The 11,180-nt window shown below is 31.7% G+C and overlaps 3 protein-coding genes across 3 annotated transcripts; 2 read left to right on the top strand and 1 right to left on the bottom strand.

The window, feature by feature from the left end:
* The first annotated feature begins 269 nt into the window (after nucleotides 1–269).
* LOC112802979 (sm-like protein LSM3A) lies at nucleotides 270–1,589 on the top strand. The gene is made up of 3 exons (XM_025846417.3): nucleotides 270–469; nucleotides 765–860; nucleotides 1,251–1,589. The coding sequence occupies exons 1-3, from the start codon at nucleotides 350–352 to the stop codon at nucleotides 1,329–1,331; spliced, it is 297 nt and encodes a 98-aa protein (XP_025702202.1). The 5' UTR covers nucleotides 270–349; the 3' UTR covers nucleotides 1,332–1,589.
* Nucleotides 1,590–1,620: 31 nt separating this feature from the next.
* Nucleotides 1,621–4,718, bottom strand: LOC112802977 (fructose-1,6-bisphosphatase, cytosolic). The gene is made up of 11 exons (XM_025846416.3): nucleotides 4,248–4,718; nucleotides 4,124–4,171; nucleotides 3,944–4,018; nucleotides 3,711–3,839; nucleotides 3,024–3,137; nucleotides 2,845–2,931; nucleotides 2,606–2,676; nucleotides 2,440–2,505; nucleotides 2,277–2,363; nucleotides 2,050–2,125; nucleotides 1,621–1,916 (listed from the first exon to the last, which is right to left on the bottom strand). The coding sequence occupies exons 1-11, from the start codon at nucleotides 4,404–4,406 to the stop codon at nucleotides 1,809–1,811; spliced, it is 1,020 nt and encodes a 339-aa protein (XP_025702201.1). The 5' UTR covers nucleotides 4,407–4,718; the 3' UTR covers nucleotides 1,621–1,808.
* A 2,930-nt stretch (nucleotides 4,719–7,648) lies between these two features.
* On the top strand, nucleotides 7,649–9,086 carry LOC112804049 (putative F-box protein At4g22660). Its single transcript, XM_025847482.1, has 2 exons — nucleotides 7,649–8,410; nucleotides 9,075–9,086. The coding sequence occupies exons 1-2, from the start codon at nucleotides 7,649–7,651 to the stop codon at nucleotides 9,084–9,086; spliced, it is 774 nt and encodes a 257-aa protein (XP_025703267.1).
* The last annotated feature ends 2,094 nt before the right edge of the window (nucleotides 9,087–11,180 follow it).

The raw sequence follows: 11,180 nt of genomic DNA, 5'->3' as shown, positions 1-11,180 counted from the left end.
ACGGATAATATTTTTAAATTTTATATTTACTACTTAAAAAAAGTAATCTAAACATATGAATCTCATTAGAAGACTGTTAAAATCTTTACACATCAAAATCAACTAAACAAATTCTCAATACTCATAATTGTCATGGATTAATTACTAACATAAAAAAGATCAACTGCAGCTTAAAAAAGCACAAGGCCAACATTGTATGATTTATTTGTGGATTGGGCCATGGAAAATGGGCTGTTATAACATAGGCCCATTAGAATTCACAATAGTAATTGTCCTCCCTCGCTCGCTCCATTGACTGTGTGTGTGGGAGTCTCTCTGTCTTCGAAGAGAGAGAGAGAGAGAGAGAGCAATGGCTGCTGCAGAAGAAGAAAGCGCTGTGAAGGAGCCTTTGGATCTGATAAGGCTGAGCCTCGACGAGCGCATCTATGTCAAGCTCCGTTCCGACCGTGAACTTCGCGGCAAACTTCATGTATCTTCGTTTTCTATTCCATTACTCTCCGCACCTCTTTTCTTAGCTTCTTCTTTGCGTGCCCTACTTCACTTCAAATTTGCCTTCTTTACGATTTTAAGCTCGTAGCTTTCTGTTTGCTTTCACTGCGTTCATTCTTTTACTTGAGTAATAGCTTCACAATGAGAGTCACAACAAGAAGGGGGAACTTTTTAGGGCTTTTAAATTAGTGATTTAAAATTTCAAATATCTCGTTTTGGATATTGTTCACGTTCCCTAATTAGTCCATTTTGGGTTTGCAAACATGAATTTTCAGGCTTACGATCAGCATCTTAATATGATCCTTGGTGATGTTGAAGAAATTGTTACTACTGTTGAAATTGATGATGAAACATACGAAGAAATTGTGAGGGTAAGTAAGAAGTTGTAATGAGCAAGGTTGTCGTCTATATCAGCACAAAACAAAACATAGAACTGTGCATCATTACTGGAAAATTTGATTGATTACATACTACTGCTTAGTAAGAAAACATTATACTATATATTATACAGATTTAAGATATCATCAGAAACTTCGTTGAATGAAGTTTAACTTTGGGACCATTATTGGAATGTAGAAATGTCATCAATTTGTCTAAAGCCGATTTGTTTTGCTATTTTGGATTTTGTTCATATATATAGGGAATGCACAATTTCATTTCAACATAAGCAAACTAATGCATGTTTTATTTATTATTATTATTATTATTATTAAGAGGAAGATGCTTTCCTCTGAATGAGTTGTTTTTGCTTGTGATTTCAGACGACAAGGCGTACTGTTCCTTTCTTGTTTGTTAGGGGAGATGGAGTGATATTGGTTTCCCCGCCGCTGAGGACTGCATGACAATTGACATGGAGGGAATCTTTGTATTCATTTTAATGAAGATTATCAATCTTGCTGAAAATGTATTAGCTTGTTAAGATAGTGGTTATGATTAGATTAGTCCCTTAATTGCCGTGTTTGCTAGTGGTTCATTTCTGTTTGAGACAGATTTTAGTTTTATTGAGCATGAGAATCACAGCATGTACATGACTAGACTCTTGGTGGCAGTGCAGCATTGTCTTTACTTCTAAGCTGCTCTATAGATATGATTCTTGATAAGTCTCACTTCTTGAAAGAGTTGATACCATTATGAGAGAAACTAGTATGCCTTATAATGCTATAAGATTGAAACTATTACAACCAGTTGAAAGAAAAGGATGCAGTTATCCTTCTTTCATTAATATCCATGTTATCTCAATCAATTTATTCTTTATTCACAATTTGTTCTAAGATGCATGGATTGAGTGCATGGCGAAAGGACACTCTTTAGGGTGATTCCTACTTGGCCTCAGCAGCATAAAGAGCTTTGATTTCCTCAACATCATCGTAGCTTCCAAGGAATATGGGAGATCTCTCATGTAACTTCTTAGGAATCAAATCAAGTGCCTGTTAACATACATAGCCAATATGTTACTTCTTTGCAAATTAACTCCTTCACAAAACCATGCTCCAAAAATGGAGGGAGCGAGAAGAAAAAAATATTTTTTTAAAAAAAAGTTCTTAAAAACCAGTAAATTACCCGTTGTTTGCCAGTGAATGCTTGTCCCCCTGCTTGTTCCATCAAAAATGACATTGGAAATACCTCGTATAGTACACTACACACAAAACAAGCTAAATTAAGGTTCTTTCTTCATCTTGGTCGTCTTCTTCTTCGTTTGGCTCCATATATAGAACAAAAGTAAGAATATTAAATTATTAATAATGCAGGGGCAATAAAAAAAATTAGTAATGCAGGGCTTGACATACCGTAGTTTTCCATTAGGACTCTTTTTATCAGCAGGGTACAAAAAGATACCTCCATATAGCAATGTTCGATGAACATCAGCTACCATACTGTTAATGTATATAAAACTATGTTAGAAGAGAAGATGAGTGGCAATGAATAACACATGTTGAGAAACCATGATACCTTCCAATATATCTTAGAGACTTTGGTGATGAACCATCTTTGGGGAACTTGCATCTCTCCACATAACTTAAGGAAAAACATGATTTGCAATATTGTCAAAAGTTGCAGCATAGTTTCCGAAAGGGGAAAACATTTTTACTATAAACATTTCAGAATTCAAACGTACAAGGCAGTAGGACCATCCCAGTTCTTAGCATTTCCTTCATTCACTGAATAAATCTTGCCTTTCTTTGGGATCTGCAGAGTAATAGTAGTAGCTTAGCTTGCATTGCATAACGTGTTTGAAGTTTGAACAGATTGAAATTTGTATCCAAATACATTGACTAACGAATTTATAAAAAAGTAACCAACAGATAAAAGTGAACATATTTGTCATCGATGAATGAGCAGAAATAGTAGTACTACCTTGATGTCAGGGTGAGTTAGTATGAACTCACCAAGTGATGGGTCAAGCGTGAAACCATTAACACCACTACCAGTGGTTAACACAAACTGCAAAAATCAAAATCATCATCATATCTCAAATTTTAGAATAATCAAAGAGTTGTTTAATTAGTGATGAATTAAGTGTATGATGATGATACCGTGCAAGAGCTTCCATACATACAATAACCAGCAGCCAACATGTTCTTGCCAGGTTGCAAAACATCTTCTAGTGTTGGTTCATTCACATCGTTCACCATATAAATCCCAAATATCTACATCAAGAAAACACAAACTTGACCACCACCTTATAAGTAACATAAAATATGTATTCTTTATTGGAATAATCATCCAACTTATCTGGTTTATTTGAGACGTTGACTTTAGACATGAAGATATATTTGTTTCCTATCTATAAGATAAGAATATAATTATATAAGATCTGAATTATTTGACACCTTATTAAATGGTAACAAGCCTAAACCATCCAGACAATAAAAAATATAATAATTCATGTGTGCATATCCTCTGTCAATTAGCATACACATTCCGTGTGGATGCAAAGTATACTAAATTCATACGTATAAAATTGATAAAATATAGAAAATTTAGTATATTAACCAATATTAACCAATTATAACTTTAATTTTTATGTCGAAGACAACCAATTATGTATTACCATATTAATAAAAATAATTAATATAAAAATATATTACTTAAAAAATAATTTAAATACATGAATCTACGTGCAAATGCATCAAAAATTAAACTCATCAATTATTAGACAAATGTTATTAACACTATCTATATATGTGGAATTGCAGGTAAGAAAGGAAGATGATAGGTACGGTGCCAATTGAAACGCCACAATCAATGTTAGAGGAACCATCCAAAGGATCAAAAACGACGCAGTACTTTCCACGCAAAGAAGGCTCCACGAAGGTTGCTTCCTCGTCTTCTTCCGAAACCAATATGCTCTGTTAAAGAAGAAAAAAGAACAATCGATGATGAACAGAGAGGCAAATAAATCAAATCAAATCACATGAATGAATGAGTGAATGAACGAACGAACGGATCTTACAGTTCGGCCACTGCTAATCAAGGCCTTGATGAAGACTTCATTGGAAAGCACATCCAGTTTCTTCTGCTCTTCACCCTTTCATGTTCAATTCAAAGCACCAAACGAACATAAATGAAATGAAATGAAATTCAAATCGAAATGAAAACGAAATGCAAATCCAGCCAAATTTATATATATTACCTGAACGTTAGTCTCTCCAGCAAGTCCAATGAGTTTGGCGAGACCAGCCTGCGATGCATGAAATGAAGTGAAATTACATGAAATGAAATGAAAGTGAATTAGGAAATGAATTTAATTAAGGTACCTTGTTAACAGAAGAGCAGACGAACTTGCAAGCAAGAACAATGTGACTGAGTAAGATGGTGAAGTCACCGCGCGATTCAGGGTGCTTTGACTGTTCGTTGAGCACGAATCGTGTTATGGTCATCAGGTCCGTACGGTGTGCATCTGCGCTGTGGTCCATTCTCTTCAAGCTTAGTGACTCAGATTTTGATGCTGCGGTTGGGTTTTTTTGAGTTTTCAGTAATTCAAGTGACGGAAATTCAACGAAGAAAAGGAGGGGGTTTATCTATCTGATCCCACTTTTGACACGTGGCAACACGCGCTAACTTCCATTATACTCTTTTCGATGTGTGTGCCACTGTCAGCACTCTCTCATCCTTGCATTCCTTCGTTATCATCATGTCCCTTCCTTCCTACTCAGATTTTTGGGGAAAAAAAAAATTAAATAAGAGGAATTAATTAAGTGAAGTACGTATACGATGTCACGTTTTCTAAAATTAACGAATAAGGGAAGAGAATTTAGAGAAGAGTGTTAAGCCAGTAAGTTTTGTGATTTATAATTTTTTTTTTATTAAAAATAGAAGATTTGAATTCGTAATTTCTGAATTAAATATGAAAAAATTATGTCATTTGAATTATAATTCATTAGCTTGTGATTTATAGTTATTAGTTAATCATTATTAATATTTTTAATAATATAAAATTTTATTTAATAATATAGAATTACTCATTTTTTATGATTAAATACTAACAAAATTTTAATAAAAATACTGACTTCTTAAATTTTTTTAAAGTTAAATTTTAAAATGATCTTTTACATTAAAAAAAGCCCTTATGCAATAATAATAATAATAATAATAATAACATGTATTATATATAATATTTTAAATTTAGATGTCTTTTATATATATATATATATATATATATAGAGAGAAATTACCAATATACATTATTATTACTATTTGTATTAAAATTATGAAAGCTTAACAATATTAAAATATTAAAAAATGTAACTAAATCTCATTTAATTTAGGGAAATTGAGTAATATTAGAGCTAGTTTGTTTTGTTTATGTCATTTGTCCTTATAAATTTAAATTTAAAATTCGAAATATTAAAATATTCTTATTTTATTCTTATAAGATTATATAAGACTAAATCTTTATAGTGGTCTTCCGGATTCGGTTCATGCACTAATTTAGTTCCTAGAATTTTAATTGCACTATTTATATCTTTTAGATTGTGTTCCGAACTACATAACGATCCTTTACTGAAATTCCAGTGTGACTCAGCGACGGCCTTGTTTATGTGGCACAATTACTGCCACGTAGGATCTCATTGTGGACGGATGACGTGGATAGTTTTTTGAAATTTTTCAATTTAGTTCATGTCCTCTTTTTAAATCTTAAAATTTCGTCTGCGTCCCCTCAATCTGATTCTCTCCATCAACGTCTCCTTTTTTATCTCTTGTCTACACCAATAGTCGTCCCCAATGAGAGAAACTGGAAGCCACGTTGCAGAAAGCTCGAATCGGTCATCGTTGACGAAAAACTGGACAAGAAGCACAACGCAATGCAGGCATGGGCGGATTTCGGATTGGTGCAGCTGTGGTTGTCGCTTGGTGCTTAGGTGGTCAGCGACGGAGACACACTCTAACAAGCCCTTCTTTGGTTGCCCCAACTATAATGTAAGTGAAGGTAACTAATTTGTAATCCAATGCCTTGATTTTTTTGTGTGACATTAATATGTGGAGGGATATTTGCAGATAAGTGGAAAAAAATGGTATGATTTATTCGTCTGGACAGATTATGTGCAAGAGGAGCTGCTTGAAAAAGCTGTTCCAGAAGATGATGTTGGTGAAAAAAAATGAACTTTGCATGGCGGGTGGGCAAGATTGAAGCAGACATTAGAAATCTAAAATTCATTACTCAAGTTCTTGAGTTTGGGTTGTTGGTAGTTGTCGTTTTTATAGCAATGGTGCTATTAAAGGGTTGAGAACATGGCAATGTGCTAGTGTTAAGTTTCACTTCTTCCGTGGGTGCTTAAATCCAGAAGTCGATACAAATTTTAAAAAAAATTGTGAATCGTAAGGCAATGGCTGAACTTGCACCCTTCATTGGGTCCAGTGTTGTAGAGAAAGTTGGCGATGGTGATCTTCTTCTAGCAGGTAATTTTGTAGGTCTTGTGGCTGGTTCAGCATTTAGTTCAGTGAACTACACAAAACACAAACAACAAATGAAAATCCAAACTTATCATCTACTAAACTTTTTTCAGAGTTATTAGTGAAGAATTAATAAAAAAATATATTAAAGAATTAATGTTAAACTTTTTGAGAATCGTCTGGTTCAAAACAACTTGACTGTGACAGTTCAATCTTTGAAGCTTGATCAATAGGAATAGAATTGGTTGCAATCAGAATATTGTTTGTAACAGTAGCAGTAGCTGTACCAGTAACAATAGCAGTTACAGTGACCTGGGCAGTAGTAATAGCAGCAGGTGTGGACGAAATAGCGGTTGCAGTGACCTGGGCAGTAGCGTTCTTAGTGTCTTTAGCAGCCTTTGCAGCTGCAGCGACCTTGTTGAAACATATCAACAAGTAAAACCCTAATAACATATGAATTTCAACAAATTCTGAATGCATCATGTAAGAGTAACTTAAACAATTGCTTGTCCGAAGAATGAAAAATGATCCAAAAAATTGTAAAAAAAAAAAACTGACCTTGAAGCTAGATTAAAGGGTTCCTCAATCTTTGCTTCAATTGCTTTCCACAGACCTTCCGCCAAGTTCAGTGCAACAATGGTAAGAAAGCAGTGAGCAAGCAGCAATGCCTTAGGCTATCGCCATTGTCTCTGGTTATGGAGGAGGAGACCAAACGTTGAGAGAGATGAGAAATTATGAAAAAGACGTAACGAATATCAAACTCTTTACCCAAGCAACCATTACATTCACTGGAATCAAAACGACGACGTTTATGCTTTCAAACGTTTCACCATGAAACGACGTCGTTTCAGAGGTCCTACGTAGCAGTGGCTATGCCACACAAGCAAGGCCGTGGCTGAATCACGTCAGAATTCCAGTGAAGAACCGTTATGTAACATGAAACGCGGAGGACATAAATAGGCAATTAGAATTTCAAGGACTAAATTGATGCACGAGCTGAATTGGGGACACTATAGAGATTTAGTCAATTATATAATATTAAAGTTAGAAATTTGAATTTAATTTAAAAACAAAAAACGGTTGTAACGACATTTCGAATTTAAATCTAAATCCCTGCACGATCCTGATATTTTTTATAAAAAGGAGAGTAACACACTCATTTAACCCTACTAAAAGTCTAAAAACTCTGATTTGGAGGCTAGAGTGTCATTCCAGTCCCATTCCCGTATACACAACCAGATTCTGAATTTAGCATTGCTGAGATATGGGTGGAGTTGATCAATGGGCAAGCATACATCAAGATTTGTTGAACCAAATTACAAAGCGGTTCTATTCATACGATGAATACCTTCAATTTCGATTCATCTGCAAGCAATGGAACTTCAATCTTCCACAGAACCCCAGTGGCAACAAAGTTCCGTGGCTGCTATTGCCTATTGCTACTGCTGCTGCTAAGAGATCTTCCAAAAAACCTAAGATATACGAAGGTACCATTTCAAAATTAACTGAGAGACGAACCCGTATCTTTGAAGAGGAGGAGATTTACTATCTTACAATGCCAGAGCTGCAATACAACAAAATTTGTGGATCTTGTCATGGATGGATAATAATCGTATTAATATACGAAGGCACCATACAAATGTTAAATCCATTTACAAAGGTTAGCTTCGATCTTCCTCCAATTTCAACTCTTCCCAATGTAATTGATATTCATGGTGACAAATGCACTTTTAATTTTGAGAATAGGGTTGGCACTCTAGATACGATTTCAATGCATAAAATGAATGTTTGGAAGGTTATTACGAATTCAGCACCTAACAATGATCGTTACAATGATTTTATGGCCGTGATCATATACGGATGTGGTATAAAATTGGCCTTTTACAAGCCCAATAATCCGAGATGGATCAAGTTTCCAACAAATCATAGGTGTATTGTAGATGTCATGTTTTTTCAAGAGAAGATATATGCAGTGGGCTATGACTTCCAGATATATGAATTTGATATAAAGGAAAAATTAGAGCCAGTGAGAAGAATTTATGAAGGGACACCTCGTCATGGCTATGAGCCCTTAATTTTCCATTATAAATATTTGATTGGTTGTGATGATGGAAGATTATTGATGCTCGTACGACATATTGTTTCTAGGAAGCGAACATTGCGTCTGAATATGGAGACTATCGGATTCGATATTTATAAATTGAATAAAAATGCAAAAGTATGGTCAAAAATATATAACTTAGAGAATTACGTATTAATAGTTGGACTCAATTCTTCGATTCAGATATTGGCAAGCAATTGCAAAGGAAATAAAATCTATTTTAATGATAATGGATTAAATCCATCGAATTCGGATGGTGTTTGGCATCATGACATTGGCATATTCAATTTGGAAGATGGTAGCTGTAAAAGAATATTATCAGCTCTTAATTTTTTTTGTTCTCCTATTTGGATATTACCCTAGCTTAATCTTTTTTTTTTTTCTGGACTTTTTATTTGTACTTTTGGATCTAGGCATGTTTGCCTTATCTTTATTATTAGCATACAAGTTTGATATATAATGGTGAAATATATTTAATTATTTTAATTAAATATTATTTATTTGTGTGCGTATCTATACTATTAAGTTTCTATTATAATAAGATGGTGTGCATTCTTTTATTCTGAGTATAATTCTCTGCTAATGCTAGGTTCCTTCTTGAAAATTGGCCAATTCAACCAAACATATTAAGAGGAAAAACAAAACTCACACTATTTGATGTAATAAAAGATATTAAAGAAAGAATTGAAAGATATAGAGGTAAACGTGTTGGTATTTTCAATGGCACTTTTTGTATACAAATCCAGACATGATCCCTTCAAATATTTTCCTCCTCTTACACACAAATATATTATAGTACCTGAACAGAGATATTAAATCTAAAATAATTCAATCAAATTTTTTCTCTAATTTAACTATCTTTCACATTATTAGCGACAAATTTTTTCGACGAAATAGGTTACTAATATGAAAAATACTACGCATTTTTTAAATTTTAATTTTTGGTCTTTTTTTTTAAGAGTTATTATTATTTAATTAATTTTAATATCCACTTTTATATCTTAATTGTTCAAAACATTAAAAATATTATTTCTTTTTTTAAATTTAATAAAAAATAATATTTAAAAAACACTTAATTATACCAAATTAATATATACTATTATTAGCGACGAACAGGCACGGACCTACGTGCTATGACAGGAGGGCACTTGCCCCCACTCCGATTTCAATTTCTGTTAAAATATATATATATATATATATATATATATATATATATATAATATTTTTATTTTAAATTTTAAATAATTCTATTATAAATAAATTAAATCCAATTATTTAAATTTTTAAATTTATTTATCTTGACTATTAAATAATCTAATCAAATTTAATCTTCTTTTATTTTCAAATTTCAGCCGTCACTACTCCTTTATTATGTTAAACCTTTTTCTTACTTTTCAACCTTTTTTTTCTATTCATTTTTTAATAGTCATTTTTTTCATCAAAAAATAAATTTTATATATTTTTTATATAATTTTTTATGACTCTATGTATCTTTTAATTTTATTATTTTTCTTTTTGATATTTTCAATTGTAAATTTTAATTCAAGCAATTATAATTTAGGTATTAATCTAATTTTTTATTCTCTTCATAAATTTATATATTTTATTTTATTCTTAATTTACTGATCCTTATTATTTATTTGTTTATCTTTTGTTCTATTTTATTATATGTAATTATGTTGCATATAAAATTCTAAAATCAATTGATCAATTTACTAATTTAGAATATATACTTTTTTATTTTTAGAAATAATATGAAAAATATTTTAAAAAATATGTTTCGTCTTATTTTATTATATGTAATTTTTGGTTTTTCTTGTATTCAAATAATTAATGTATACTTTTATTTTTTAAAATTTAAATTAATATTTTTTTAAATGTAATGTATATTATTTTTGTTCCCTAACATAAATTTTTTGGGTCGAATAATATCCGACGATAGAAGTGGTATTCTAACCGTCAGTAAATATATCTAAAATTCGTTGACAATTAATTATCAGTGGAATGCAACATTTAGTTTCAGCCAATTAGCAACTTCTATAAAATCCGCCATTAAATTTTCGATCATTAAAGTTCTCGCTTATTGGTACGAGGAGGATACAGTGATGAAATTTTTAATAAAACATTTTATCCATCACTAGAATTTGTAAAAAAAAAAAAAAAAAAAGTCGCACACTAATTTTTCCATGCTAATTAGGTTAAATCCTTGCAAAAGTTCATTACTAACGTGAAAGATTTCAATAGCAACAACAAGTATTAGGATGAATTAAATTTAAATAGAATTCTACATATACTTTTCTAACTTTATTTAGTCTCGTCCGATTCAATTCAAATCAAAACATATTTTATAAATATCATTAATTTAGTCAACTTATTGATTATGCTTTTTAGGAAGTAAATAACACGCTTACTAAGTTACTATCTAACGTATAAAAAATACGAAAATGTTTAGGAGACACGAATTTTTAGCCTAAAACTACTTTATTTATATCACTTTTTTTTTTCAAAGATATATTTTTTATTGCATAAAAAAAAACTTTACACCTGGCGTACATTAACATTATTATATATAATAATATAATATACATATACCTTACACGCATATACAACCTTAATTTCATTAATTGGATGAATATCAATATCATAATTGCCTTGAAAACTACTGGATCAATATCATTTAATTAGTATTAATAAT

Source organism: Arachis hypogaea, chromosome 5 (genome assembly GCF_003086295.3).
Source record: "Arachis hypogaea cultivar Tifrunner chromosome 5, arahy.Tifrunner.gnm2.J5K5, whole genome shotgun sequence".
In the NCBI taxonomy this organism is placed as follows: Eukaryota; Viridiplantae; Streptophyta; class Magnoliopsida; order Fabales; family Fabaceae; genus Arachis; species Arachis hypogaea.
Note: the sequence above shows the minus strand (reverse complement) of the source record. Positions and strands in the feature narration are given on the sequence as shown.